We start from the raw sequence: 13,768 nt of genomic DNA, 5'->3' as shown, positions 1-13,768 counted from the left end.
AAAAAAAGCGTGTGAGGTTTTGACTTTATGAATCGATTGTTAATTGTAAATTAGGCGGTTAAGCGAAATGAGTCTCCTTTAATCCTTTATTAAAAGTGAGGGAAGATTCACAAGTCAAAGTAATTTTGATTTATAAGTAAAAATCAGTGCTCAGTTATTTAAGTTCAGTACCAATAAAACACGTAGAATTAATATGAATTATTCTTGATAGCTAATATGTATGTTATTGTGATATTAGCAGGTATTTGTATATTAGGTGTAATCTAATTCGATTTACTAGTAAGAAGTTTGTGCAAATACCACAGTGGAAGTAAAAAAAGGGGGAGTAAAAGTGCTTCAATTTATTTTAACTTGCCGACAATCTCGACCAATCATTTGAGTTGAGTTGCGTTGAGTTGCGTTGAGTTCCGTTGAGTTCCGTTGAGTTCAGCGTTGAGTTGCGTTGAGTTGCGTTGAGTTCAGCGTTGAGTTGCGTTGCGTTGCGTTGAGTTGCGTTGAGTTGAGTTCAGCGTTGAGTTGAGTTCAGCGTTGAGTTCCGTTGCGTTGAGTTCAGCGTTGAGTTCAGCGTTGAGTTGCGTTGAGTTCAGCGTTGAGTTGCGTTGAGTTGCGTTGAGTTCCGTTGAGTTGCGTTGAGTTCGTTGAGTTGCGTTGAGTTGCGTTGAGTTCCGTTGAGTTGCGTTGAGTTCGTTGAGTTGCGTTGAGTTGCGTTGAGTTGCGTTGAGTTGCGTTGAGTTCCGTTGAGTTGCGTTGAGTTCGTTGAGTTGCGTTGAGTTGCGTTGAGTTGCGTTGAGTTGCGTTGAGTTCCGTTGAGTTGCGTTGAGTTCCGTTGAGTTCAGCGTTGAGTTCAGCGTTGAGTTCAGCGTTGAGTTCAGCGTTGAGTTGCGTTGAGTTCAGCGTTGAGTTGCGTTGCGTTGAGTTCAGCGTTGAGTTCCGTTGCGTTGAGTTCAGCGTTGAGTTGCGTTGAGTTCAGCGTTGAGTTGCGTTGAGCTGCGTTGAGTTGAGTTGAGTTGAGTTGAGCTGCGTTGAGTTGAGTTGAGTTGAGTTGAGTTCAGCGTTGAGTTCCGTTGCGTTGAGTTCAGCGTTGAGTTCCGTTGCGTTGAGTTCAGCGTTGAGTTCCGTTGCGTTGAGTTCAGCGTTGAGTTGCGTTGAGTTCAGCGTTGAGTTCAGCGTTGAGTTGCGTTGAGTTGCGTTGAGTTGCGTTGAGTTGCGTTGAGCTGCGTTGAGTTGAGTTGAGTTGAGTTGAGTTCAGCGTTGAGTTCCGTTGCGTTGAGTTCAGCGTTGAGTTGCGTTGAGTTGCGTTGAGTTCAGCGTTGAGTTCCGTTGCGTTGAGTTCAGTGTTGAGTTGCGTTGAGTTGCGTTGAGTTCAGCGTTGAGTTGCGTTGAGTTGCGTTGCGTTGAGTTCAGCGTTGAGTTGCGTTGAGTTCAGCGTTGAGTTGCGTTGAGTTGCGTTGAGTTGCGTTGCGTTGAGTTCAGCGTTGAGTTCCGTTGCGTTGAGTTCAGTGTTGAGTTGCGTTGAGTTGAGTTCAGTGTTGAGTTGCGTTGAGCTGCGTTGAGTTGAGTTGAGTTGAGTTGAGTTCAGCGTTGAGTTCCGTTGCGTTGAGTTCAGCGTTGAGTTGCGTTGAGTTGCGTTGAGTTCAGCGTTGAGTTCAGCGTTGAGTTGCGTTGAGTTGCGTTGCGTTGAGTTCAGCGTTGAGTTCCGTTGCGTTGAGTTCAGTGTTGAGTTGCGTTGAGTTGCGTTGAGTTCAGCGTTGAGTTGCGTTGAGTTGCGTTGCGTTGAGTTCAGCGTTGAGTTGCGTTGAGTTCAGCGTTGAGTTGCGTTGAGTTGCGTTGAGTTGCGTTGCGTTGAGTTCAGCGTTGAGTTCCGTTGCGTTGAGTTCAGTGTTGAGTTGCGTTGAGTTGCGTTGAGTTCAGCGTTGAGTTCAGCGTTGAGTTGCGTTGAGTTCAGCGTTGAGTTGCGTTGAGTTGCGTTGAGTTGCGTTGCGTTGAGTTCAGCGTTGAGTTGCGTTGCGTTGAGTTCAGTGTTGAGTTGCGTTGAGTTGCGTTGAGTTCAGCGTTGAGTTCCGTTGAGTTGCGTTGAGTTCAGCGTTGAGTTGCGTTGAGTTGCGTTGAGTTGCGTTGTGTTCAGCGTTGAGTTCAGCGTTGAGTTGCGTTCAGCGTTGAGTTCCGTTGCGTTGAGTTCAGCGTTGAGTTCAGCGTTGAGTTCAGCGTTGAGTTCCGTTGCGTTGAGTTCCGTTGCGTTGAGTTCAGCGTTGAGTTCAGCGTTGAGTTCAGCGTTGAGTTCCGTTGCGTTGAGTTCAGCGTTGAGTTGCGTTGAGTTGCGTTGAGTTCAGCGTTGAGTTCAGCGTTGAGTTCAGCGTTGAGTTCCGTTGCGTTGAGTTCAGCGTTGAGTTGCGTTGAGTTCCGTTGCGTTGAGTTCAGCGTTGAGTTCCGTTGCGTTGAGTTCAGCGTTGAGTTGCGTTGAGTTCAGCGTTGAGTTGCGTTGCGTTGAGTTCAGCGTTGAGTTGCGTTGAGTTCAGCGTTGAGTTGCGTTGAGTTGCGTTGAGTTCCGTTGAGTTGCGTTGAGTTCGTTGAGTTGCGTTGAGTTGCGTTGAGTTGCGTTGAGTTCAGCGTTGAGTTCCGTTGCGTTGAGTTCAGCGTTGAGTTGCGTTGAGTTGCGTTGAGTTCAGCGTTGAGTTCCGTTGCGTTGAGTTCAGCGTTGAGTTCCGTTGCGTTGAGTTCAGCGTTGAGTTCCGTTGCGTTGAGTTCAGCGTTGAGTTGCGTTGAGTTGCGTTGAGTTCAGCGTTGAGTTGCGTTGAGTTGCGTTGAGTTGCGTTGAGTTGCGTTGAGTTGCGTTGAGTTGCGTTGAGTTGAGTTCAGCGTTGAGTTGAGTTCAGCGTTGAGTTCCGTTGCGTTGAGTTCAGCGTTGAGTTGCGTTGAGTTCAGCGTTGAGTTCAGCGTTGAGTTCAGCGTTGAGTTCAGCGTTGAGTTCAGCGTTGAGTTGCGTTGAGTTCAGCGTTGAGTTGCGTTGAGTTGCGTTGAGTTCCGTTGAGTTGCGTTGAGTTCGTTGAGTTGCGTTGAGTTGCGTTGAGTTGCGTTGAGTTCAGCGTTGAGTTCCGTTGCGTTGAGTTCAGCGTTGAGTTGCGTTGAGTTGCGTTGAGTTCAGCGTTGAGTTCCGTTGCGTTGAGTTCAGCGTTGAGTTCCGTTGCGTTGAGTTCAGCGTTGAGTTCCGTTGCGTTGAGTTCAGCGTTGAGTTGCGTTGAGTTGCGTTGAGTTCAGCGTTGAGTTCAGCGTTGAGTTGCGTTGAGTTGCGTTGAGTTCAGCGTTGAGTTGCGTTGAGTTCAGCGTTGAGTTGCGTTGAGTTGCGTTGAGTTGCGTTGAGTTGCGTTGAGTTGCGTTGAGTTGCGTTGAGTTGCGTTGAGTTCAGCGTTGAGTTCAGCGTTGAGTTGCGTTGAGTTCAGCGTTGAGTTGCGTTGAGTTGCGTTGAGTTGCGTTGAGTTGCGTTGAGTTGCGTTGAGTTGCGTTGAGTTCAGCGTTGAGTTCAGCGTTGAGTTGCGTTGAGTTCAGCGTTGAGTTGCGTTGAGTTGCGTTGAGTTGCGTTGAGTTGCGTTGAGCTGCGTTGAGTTGCGTTGAGCTGCGTTGAGTTGCGTTGAGCTGCGTTGAGTTCCGTTGAGTTGCGTTGAGTTGCGTTGAGTTGCGTTGAGCTGCGTTGAGTTCCGTTGAGTTGCGTTGAGTTGCGTTGAGTTGTGTTGAGTTGCGTTGAGTTGCGTTGAGCGTTTTTTTTTTTTTTTTTTTTTGCATTGGATATTTTATAGTCTCTCTTTGTTGAGACACTTGTCAAAGCATTTAGCAGAATGAGAAACAAAGCCTTGGAAATCACTAAAATATAAGCTGTTACATGCTTCACTAATCCTTGTCATGAGCGATTCTTTTTCCAAAAACTTATTTCGCTTAACTTTATTCTTGACGACTGACCAGAACTGCTCAATTGGATTTAGTTTGGGAGAATACGGAGAAAGATATACGTACCTATATCCCCAAGAATTGATATACTTACCTATATCACTTGAGCTGTGGATAGGAGCGTTATCCATGACAAGGTAATGTCCCTTCATATCGGGATACTTGTCTATTTCATCAAGAGTAGCCTTTAAAAAGCTCAGATAATGCCCTGTCACTGTTCCTATGCTATAACCACCAGTTGAACGTCCAATCTTTCTCTTTTTAATGCGTTTTGGAACTCTCAAACTGACATTGATTAAACCAGTTGCAGATATTGCACCTAAAATCGATGTTGCGTTCGCTTTAGTTGTAGGCACTGTAACTACGGCGGGAGTTCCCTTCTTTGACCAGGCCATACCTCGTTTCAAATTGATATGAAAGGCTGACTCATCAAGACAGACGCAATTTGTTGTGAAATCCAAGTCAGTTTGCTGCCACTTTTGTACCCAATGGTACTTTTGTTGAATCTTTTCTTCGCTGTTTCTTTCTACAGGCTGGAATTGTGCCTGCTTAATAGATAGATTGCACTCAGTTGTCATAAAGTTATAAATAGTGCTACGAGAAGCATTAAGATCCGCAAAATTTTGTGTTAGACTTTCTGCCACTTCGATTACAACAGCAGAAGGATTCTCATCAATGTAATTTAAAAGAAACTGCTTATGATCTTCTCCAAGAATACGACGCCGACCTGACTTTCTCTTCTTTTCGAAGATGCTCTCAGGGTCTTTGTAATAACGTTTAACCCATCTCTGCGCTGCTCGGACATGAATACCCAATTGTCTCGCAGCTGCAGAAGCATTCAAGCATTTGCTGAAAAATAAATGAGAAAATCGAGATTTATCGTTATCAGAATAAACTGTATAACAGCGCTTATTGCATTGCTCCATATAAACATTCTCACTACTCCTTTCATCCGCAACCGCACGCATTACAGGATTATGAGGTCTCTCAGGAGGTTTATCCGCTAGGAATTGAGTACGAGAACTTATTGTTTCGATAGCGAATAACTCCTCGTCAACAACAAGATCCATGGGCTCAACTCCATTTTCATCAACAACATGACCTTGTCCATCTTCATAAAAAAATTGCATACTCATCTTCAATGTCTGTAAAATAAATTGTAAATAGGACGAAGTAAAATGGACACAGAAAATCGTCCCCTTTTTTTATAACAACAATTCATGCCAAGAAATTTTATTGGGCAACTACTAAGCGACAAGTAAAAATAAATGAAGTTCATGACACGTGAGCACGACTTTATTTTTGGATCAGTCGACATAATTGTTGAACACGCAATTTTTTTTTTGCACGACATCAAACTCAAAATCAGCGACTTTACTTTCTGAAATGACTGTATATTGCCGGCTTTGAGGTATATACTTGAGAACTACGAGTCAACAATTGCCAAAAATCAGCAATCACAAATAGAAGCAGCACAGCAAGAGCAACAATCCGTAGAAGCAGTAGTGCCATCGATCCAGCAAAGGTGAAGACCAAAGAAGAAGAAGCCAAAACAGCGTAATTTATCAACAGAGAACAACAACAGCAAGGACGAATTTCAACCACCAAAATTTCAACCACCAAGGCTATTAAGTTTATTTCCTAATCCTGGTTTTGAATGGCGTTTTATAAAAGTAGATGGCCAAAATATAGCTGGTATTTTTGGAAGAAGTAGTCCAAAAAAACCTGAAGAGACGGTGTTTAACTTTGCTCAAAGATGCTTCTATGATAATTTTGATTTTAAAAAACTTAAAATCAACAGGTGAGTTGAAATCATTTTCAAAATAATTGATACAGGCAGTTCACTCACAATTATCTTACATATACAGCTTTGAAGATTTACAACAGTTACCACAAAGAAAAGAAAAAATGTTCTTAAACAGTATCTACACGGATGGATATACATGTAGGGTCTCATTCTGCAGGAAGGTTCACTCCATATCACCCAATGATAAAGTATCCCTGAAGGTAGATGATTTCACTAGTGAAGAGGTTGATCGTTATTTTCGTCCTTGCACTGTCGATCCAAATAGGTCTGATGTCTTTATATCCTATCATGGCAAAAACGATTTGAGGCGTTTGTCGACTGCCGATTATTATAACATGAATGGCACTGTCAACCGACAAAAGCTAGAGCAAGATAGAAAGAAAAGGTTGGATATAGAGCAGATTGAAACCCACTTTCACTCACCCAAAACTGCAAAACTCCAATATTATACAGAATATGTTATGTATGCTCTTCAACATTTTCGAGCGTTAGCAAATTTTTACGGCTTTAACACTGCTAAAATCAAAGGTGCAGCTACAAAGGCTCTCAACAAGCAATTGAAAATGCAGTCAACATTCTCATTAATGGTGCAAAAAAAAATATAACAAAAGGAAAAGAAAGAACACCAAAAAGAATAAGCGGAAGAGATGCAAGACATCAAGTAGTTATCAATACGTTCATCATGATAATTATCCACCAAATACAGGGGTAATGAGGTCAAGGCATAGCACATATTTCTTGTATTCTTCTCCTTAAAGCAATATTCTTAATAGTTTGAATGAAGAGCACATAAGGAAAAGTTTGAAGAAGGTAATCAAAGTAAAATGCCATTGATTGTTTTTGGAGATGGTTTGAAAAATAAGTCGCATGTCAAGTTTAAAGGTTTACGTTATGGCGTCATTGAAAAGTTGTACAGACAATGAAAAACGCGGAGAGTTGTTACTTCTGGACATAGACGAGTATAAGACTTCCAAGGTTTGTAATGTTTACTTGATCACAATTTGAATATTGACACTTCTGTATTATAAAGACTTGCAACTCGTGCCTTGAAAATAAATTGGAGCATATTACGCAAGGAAGTGGTATCGAAAAACGAAAGATTCATCAAGTATTAGTTTGCAAAAACTGTAATATTTTTTTGGAATCGAGACGTTATGGCTTCGAAGAATATGTTCACAATCGCTCAATCTATTTGGAACGGCCAAGGACGCCCTACCATGTTCAACCGACAAAGCGCCACCTCGAATGTGGTGCCTGAGCTTTAATTAGCGAAGGCTTAAGAATTCTGCAGGCAAGAGGTCTTCTCAAAAATAAATCTTTCCATTTTCTAATTCTTATCAATAGGTAAATAAATTAATTTTGATTTGTATGAGAAATACTAACATTGTCGTCCCGTTTTCATATCTTTATCCCATTTTCACTTCCGTGTCCCATTTTCACATCTCTGTCCCAATTTAATTTGTCTTTTTTGCACTGTTGAAGCAATTTTCCACCTAATTGTCTCTGTTACATAAATAAGTAATGTACCACTCCGTTACTTATCCACGCAAAATGTTTTGTCAAAAAGACACTCGATCTAGAGGGATAGAAAAAAAGGGAATGTTTGCTTATGAAAGATGTCAAAACGTTGAGGAAATGCACCTCAACTTTATGATGTATGATATATGAAGGATGATCCTTAGTGCAAGCATCAAATATGGTACACATTCCCAAATATAATTACATGTTTACAACTCTGAGTTCAATTACTCACTTTCTCTATAGTGAAAAATGCATCCAGCTTAAAGCTATAATAATTTAATAGAATAAATGAAAATGTTGAAGCAGACGTGATGATGTCCCAGAATATCATGAGCGCATTGATATCAAAGCTAACAAGCCTATTTCTACAAGTCCATCAATTGTGGCAAAATTGGGCAAGAGAGCTTGTATCGCCTTACTCGTCTTCTCTTCACCAATTGAGAGATTTGGAATACTCCCGCTCCCTGTCTACTCAGGAATGAAAACTAGGAAAAAAGGAATTGCTCAAAAAAATGATCAATTAATTCGCAAGCACAAATGTTTACTATTTGAGATTCTCCTTTTGGAATAAGTTCAAGTTACCTGTAGCAGATGTTTCTAATTGATAAGTTATATTTTCATTGTTTATTTCTTTCTCCTTTTTGCCATTACTCATTTTTTTTTACTATTCTTCTGATGCCGATCTTCATAACTAGCTGAGATTCAACATACACTTTGTGATACATTTTTACAGTGTGCGGATGCATGACACCTTTTTTGTTAAGAAAACTGTATGTATGTGCAGTTTTGCAAGCGGCCTAAGCCTATTTTATAAAATTAGAATTGATCTCGTTTGATTTCTCTCCAACTATATTGATCTTTTCTACTGAACCGTTTGTTAGCATTCCGTATTTCATAGAATCTGAAATGACCTAATATCTATACGGACAACACTTAGATAATCATGCAGGAAAGTCCATTTGAAGATTTTTGTCTTCTACTAACCACACTATTAGTGATTAGTCATAGCGAAATCAAACAAGGTTTGAAATGGTCAATAGAATATGCATGCAATAAGCTGCTTGTGTACTTTTTGCCTTGTCGCTGTTGCATCTTTGATTGAAACGCATGCTCCAGAACGGCTATCAAACTCATTGCTTAAAAATATAGATTCTCATCCATCTGATATCTATCAAGTGTTTCTCGCAAACTTTTTATTCGAAGAAATAAATCAGCTTATTTTGATTATCTGCTCAAGTCTTTCATTTTTTTCAGCTTATCGAAAGCATATAGTAAATGATTAAGCACACAAACATTGGCTTTTAAAAAAAAAACTTACGATGGTTATAAATAGAATGCTGTAACGAATTACTTGCCAAAATCTTGGCTACACAATGCAAAAATCATTATATAGTTGCTTTTCTGCTATTTTTTGTTACAATTCTTATTATTCTAAATAATTGTCTAGCTTGCTACTCAAATATGAGAGATGCTAACAGGCAAGTGCCTGCTGTTCCGAAAAAGTATGTTTACAAGCTTGCAGTAAATACCATCCATGGATGGTGTAACATATTTATATTGCAAAATAACTTTGAAGAGCTCTCTTGACATAACTTGATCTATTCTATCAACAAAAAAAAGTCAAGTAATGCAAATCATCTCATTAATTACTGATTCTCAAGGAGAAAGGAAAGATTCTTTTCAAACATGTTTTACGATCTATCACTTTTATCAATGACATCAGGCAAAATTTATCCTAAAATGCTTCCAAGTTTTTAATGTGCATTTTGAAATATGTATATGTTGGTCCTCCAATAAAGCCCTTTCAATTTTTATTTTTCTTTCAGTTCTTTTTTGCTTGGATCAACTTTTGTGCTCAATTATACTGTTCATTTTTAGTTGTACGGTGCAATACAAGTTCTTCAAAATTAAAAAAAGTTCAGATTTAATTGTTATTAATTGCAGCAAAAGCTATTTTTGTTTTGCTGTATAGCCTTCATTGTTTGCGGGAGTGGAAAAAAGTAGGGTAAAAAAAAACGTTTTCTATTAACATTAAAGAGAGCTGTGAAATGTGAATTAGCAGCCATATTGTGTTACAGTCAATAAAGTTTCAGCCAATAATGGCATTTGTTTTTTTCATTTTAAAAAATTGAATGTAGTACAGCATGGTTGTACATGTATGAAAATCCTATTTTATACTCTTTACATTAAGAGCAACACCTTTTTATGCTGATCCAAAAAATACGCAAATTAATTTCTTGTCAGGATAAATGCGACACAAAGTAAATCGGGTTTATCGGCCTGTTGACAAGAAGCTCTCTCATATAAATACGATGAGAATTTGAATCGTTCCTTCTTTTATCATTAAATTCATCTTTCTTTTTTTTTATAATCCCACCCATTCATTAAAATGAAGATTTCTGTTGCTTCCTTCCTTGTTTTGACTGCTGTCTGTGCTTCTGCAGTCTCTGCTTCTCCTGTTTCCACAAACAACAGTCTTGAGACAGTCAACATTGAACAATCCCTCAATCTCGCTCCTTCTTTGGATAAGCGTACTTTTGTTTGTCCCTGTCAAGCCAATGATAACCTCATTAGTGTTCTTATGGGTTCTTTCAAGGCTGATCTTAATGCTCGTATTTTCTCTCCTATCTCTGTCACTGTAAGTTTGGTTCAAAATATGTATATGATATACTTACCCTTTATATTAGTTCTCTGAAAGAGCTGCTGCCTCCATGGGTATCTATTCCTTCCTTGGTGGTGCTTTTGACATTGGTATGTCTACTCTCCAGTCCATTGAAGCTTCCGCTATTGCTAGCTTGAGAGCCTCCTTCAGTGCCAGTTTGGAAGCCCGTATCAATGCTGAAATCTACGCTGAAATTGAAGCCAAACTTCGTAGAAAGTGTGGTAACCGCAAATTGACTGATGATATGCTCATTGCGATCTTGGTTGAGATCCATGCTGAAGCTAGAACCTTGATTCAAGCTCGTCTCCCCACGATTAGTGCTGGTTTGCAAACTAAGGCCAAGAGCTGTGTTGGTTCTACTATCTTTGGTATCAGAAGAAAGGTTCCTGCCCACATCAGATCCAGAATTGGTGCTAATGGCCGTATTCGTGGCTACGGTTATGGTCGTCTCGGTGGCGGTTTCAGAGGTCATGGTCACGGTCATGCTGGTGCTAACGTAGGTGCTGGTGCTCACGTCGGTGCCGGTGTTGGTGCCGGTGCTCATGGTTCTGCCAAGGGCAATGTTCACGGTTCTGCCAAGGGCGATGCTCACGGTTCTGTTAAGGGTGACGCTCATGGTTCTGCCAAGGGCGATGCTCACGGTTCTGTTAAGGGTGATGCTCACGGTTCTGTTAAGGGTGATGCTCATGGTTCTGTCAAGGGCGATGTTCACGGTTCTGCCAAGGGCAATGTTCACGGTTCTGTTAAGGGTGATGCTCATGGTTCTGTCAAGGGCGATGTTCACGGTTCTGCCAAGGGCAATGTTCACGGTTCTGTTAAGGGTGATGCTCATGGTTCTGTCAAGGGCGATGCTCATGGTTCTGCCAAGGGCGATGCTCATGGTTCTGCCAAGGGCGATGCTCATGGTTCTGCCAAGGGCAATGTTCACGGTTCTGCCAAGGGCAATGTTCACGGTTCTGTTAAGGGTGATGCTCATGGTTCTGTCAAGGGCGATGTTCACGGTTCTGCCAAGGGCAATGTTCACGGTTCTGTTAAGGGTGATGCTCATGGTTCTGCCAAGGGCAATGTTCACGGTTCTGCCAAGGGCAATGTTCACGGTTCTGTTAAGGGTGATGCTCATGGTTCTGCCAAGGGCGATGTTCATGGTTCTGCCAATGGCGATGCTCATGGTTCTGCCAAGGGCAATGTTCACGGTTCTGTTAAGGGCGAATCTGACTATGGCTACGAATACAACTTCAACACTGAATTGGAAGGTAGCTTCAACGCCAAGGCTACCATTGATGCTTCTATCAACACTGGTCTCAAGGGTTGTAACAACTGGAATCACGAATCCTTTGCCAAGAAGGTTATTGCCTCTTTGTAAATGATCAACTCTTTTCCGTTTGATTAATGTATATATTACTTGACTATGCATACATATACCTTTTTCTACGATAACTATCATATCTGTACTCTTTATTTCTCTACATCCTATATAATCACTACATCAATGACTTGAATAAAAAAAACACTTCATTCTAATTACAATTTTTTTATTTTGGTAATAGTTTATGCATGTTGCTTTTCGAATTCTTGCATGTATTCAATAAGAATATCGACCTCTTCTTCAGGTAAAGCATTGTAAATAGAAGCACGAATACCACCCACTGAACGATGGCCTTTAAGTTGTTGCATGCCTTTTTCTTCAGCACCCTTTAAGAATTCTTTTTCTAATTCTTCTGAGGTTAATCTAAACACAACGTTCATTTCACTTCTACAATGAGGTTCGACTGGACAGCTGTAAAGGTTAGATTGATCAATGCAGGTATATAACTTGTGTGCTTTGCGTTGGTTAACTTGTTCAATTTTGATTAATCCGCCCTTTTCTTTCAACCATTCCAAAGTAAGGCCCACCATGTAAATAGCAAAGGTAGGCGGTGTATTATACATCGAGTCGTTGTCTGCAGCTGTCTTGAAATCCAACATGAGAGGACGAATAGGGCCAACATTCAAGTCAACTAACAAGTCGTTGCGTACCACAATAATTGTGACACCAGCAGGACCTAAATTCTTTTGAGCACCACCATAAACAAGACCAAATTTAGAGACATCAATAGGGCGAGACAAGAAGTTACTAGAGACATCCGTGACAAGAGGAACGCTAGGATCCACTTGGGGAGTGAATTGGAATTCAACACCATGAACAGTTTCATTATCACAGTAATAGACATAGGCCACATTGTGTTTTGTAGGATCGGTCAAGTTCCATTCAGTTTGAGGAGGGATAGTACCAAACTTGCCACCATTAATCTTCTTGACATCCAAAGCACGGTTGACACGCACAGGATTACCAACGACAGTAGGAATCAAACGTTCAGCTTCTTGTGCTGCTTTGCTAGACCAAGCACCAGTGACAAGATAATCGACAACAATTTCTTCACCTTCTCTACCGGCTTCTTTTAATTCTTGTTGCTTCCGACCAACTAGGTTATAAAAGACAGAAGCAAATTCGGTGGTAGCACCGCCTTGCATAAATAGGATAGAATAATTTTCGGGAATGTTCATGAGTTCAGTCAAATCTTTCTTTGTCTTTTCAAGGATGGCCCCGAAGGGCTTTGAACGGTGAGAGAGCTCCATAACAGACATGCCAGTGCCATTCACACTGAGAAATTCTTTTTGAGCTTTTAATAAAACTTCTTGAGGACTATCAAACTCAAATCAATAAAACAAAATTCACATAAGCCAAAGTCACTTACATTTTGGCAGGACCTGCACCAAAGTTGAGGACGCGAGAGGACATGTTTTAATATGATTCTTAAGAAAAAAGATGGAAAAAAAAAGATGATCCTCTCTTTTATTTTATCTTGGTCAACATGCACTATGTGACTTTAAAAAATTGTGAGTCAGAATGAAGATGCTCAAGAAGCATCAAGACAAAAGAATACAGTCACGAAAGTTGTCTTTAAAGAACTGCTTTGGACAATGTTTATGCTTGACATGCTCAGTTTATATGCTTGGTAAAAGATAACACTCATGCCCAGGGTTTTCTTGTTGGCAAGCTTCTTATTTCCTTTTTGGTCCGAATTACAGAATAAGCACTGTGCTTTTTCAACCAGATTATCTTTTGGAATGTCCATTTTGTCGTGCAATGCATGATTTAAGCTATTTCAACAAGTTTGTGTTCCGCCTGTACTGTGACGCAAAACATTAAATACTCCATTAATGAACAATCATGCCAAAAAAGTTTTTCACTATATTTACGCATTTGTTGCTGCCTAAGCCTCGTTTTATACTTCAATAAGAAAATGTCAAGCTAATTCATTACTTCCGAGCATGTTCAAGCCCTCAGTAAGTAGCACGTTATTTTATTTGATTGATTTAGTATATATAAATTAACGCAATGATTGTAGAAGCTCAGCTAACCTCATAACGTACTAGATTGGCACAAGGTAGTCCAATTCGTGAATGACAGAGGTACAAGAGTGGAACAAAAATTAGAGGTCATCGTAGATATGGGGGAAATGGCTCAGAGAAATGTGTGGAAAAAGAGGTAATGTCTGTATCAATAACAAATGCAAGACTTTACAGACATGCATCTATTGTTTCGAGCATCTAAAACACCCTTGTTTTGTTGAGGAGAAGACCAAGAGGTCAACAAAGGGTAGCTTGATACGTGTAACAATCCTAAATGTGTCTCTATAGAGCATGGTCGATTTACCAAGGCTTGGGATGCCCTCTCATCTCTTGCAATAAGTCTATCTGGATTGATCTTGTGCTTTCTCGGAGTATTCATCCCCCTGATTTCCCCCAACATCAAATCAGTCAATACAAAACTGAAGAATTCAAGACTCAAGCAATTG

General features: G+C 40.5%; 5 protein-coding genes across 5 annotated transcripts; 4 read left to right on the top strand and 1 right to left on the bottom strand.

Annotated features, from left to right (window-relative positions):
• The first annotated feature begins 5,428 nt into the window (after nt 1–5,428).
• On the top strand, nt 5,429–6,450 carry B0P05DRAFT_130077 (uncharacterized protein). The gene is made up of 2 exons (XM_051573021.1): nt 5,429–5,740; nt 5,808–6,450. The coding sequence occupies exon 2, from the start codon at nt 5,848–5,850 to the stop codon at nt 6,349–6,351; it is 504 nt and encodes a 167-aa protein (XP_051434294.1). The 5' UTR covers nt 5,429–5,740; nt 5,808–5,847; the 3' UTR covers nt 6,352–6,450.
• Nucleotides 6,451–6,518: 68 nt separating this feature from the next.
• Nucleotides 6,519–7,249, top strand: B0P05DRAFT_544822 (uncharacterized protein). The gene is made up of 6 exons (XM_051578572.1): nt 6,519–6,634; nt 6,663–6,721; nt 6,777–6,860; nt 6,896–7,032; nt 7,126–7,134; nt 7,173–7,249. The coding sequence occupies exons 1-4, from the start codon at nt 6,571–6,573 to the stop codon at nt 7,013–7,015; spliced, it is 327 nt and encodes a 108-aa protein (XP_051434293.1). The 5' UTR covers nt 6,519–6,570; the 3' UTR covers nt 7,016–7,032; nt 7,126–7,134; nt 7,173–7,249.
• Nucleotides 7,250–9,567: 2,318 nt separating this feature from the next.
• B0P05DRAFT_597343 (uncharacterized protein) lies at nt 9,568–11,454 on the top strand. The gene is made up of 2 exons (XM_051583153.1): nt 9,568–9,905; nt 9,955–11,454. The coding sequence occupies exons 1-2, from the start codon at nt 9,657–9,659 to the stop codon at nt 11,290–11,292; spliced, it is 1,587 nt and encodes a 528-aa protein (XP_051434292.1). The 5' UTR covers nt 9,568–9,656; the 3' UTR covers nt 11,293–11,454.
• Nucleotides 11,455–11,477: 23 nt separating this feature from the next.
• On the bottom strand, nt 11,478–12,708 carry B0P05DRAFT_572216 (phosphoserine aminotransferase; the record flags this gene model as incomplete). Its single annotated transcript, XM_051581425.1, has 2 exons — nt 11,478–12,612; nt 12,665–12,708. The coding sequence occupies 2 exons, from the start codon at nt 12,706–12,708 to the stop codon at nt 11,478–11,480; spliced, it is 1,179 nt and encodes a 392-aa protein (XP_051434291.1).
• Nucleotides 12,709–13,233: 525 nt separating this feature from the next.
• Nucleotides 13,234–13,673, top strand: B0P05DRAFT_544813 (uncharacterized protein). The gene has a single exon (XM_051578571.1). It carries the CDS (start codon nt 13,443–13,445, stop codon nt 13,608–13,610), a length of 168 nt encoding a protein of 55 aa, XP_051434290.1. The 5' UTR covers nt 13,234–13,442; the 3' UTR covers nt 13,611–13,673.
• Nucleotides 13,674–13,768: the final 95 nt, after the last annotated feature.

The sequence above is a fragment of the Gilbertella persicaria genome (assembly GCF_025201335.1).
Source record: "Gilbertella persicaria strain CBS 190.32 chromosome Unknown B0P05scaffold_23, whole genome shotgun sequence".
Classification (NCBI taxonomy): domain Eukaryota; kingdom Fungi; phylum Mucoromycota; class Mucoromycetes; order Mucorales; family Choanephoraceae; genus Gilbertella; species Gilbertella persicaria.
This window is presented reverse-complemented; position numbering and strand designations above follow the sequence as displayed.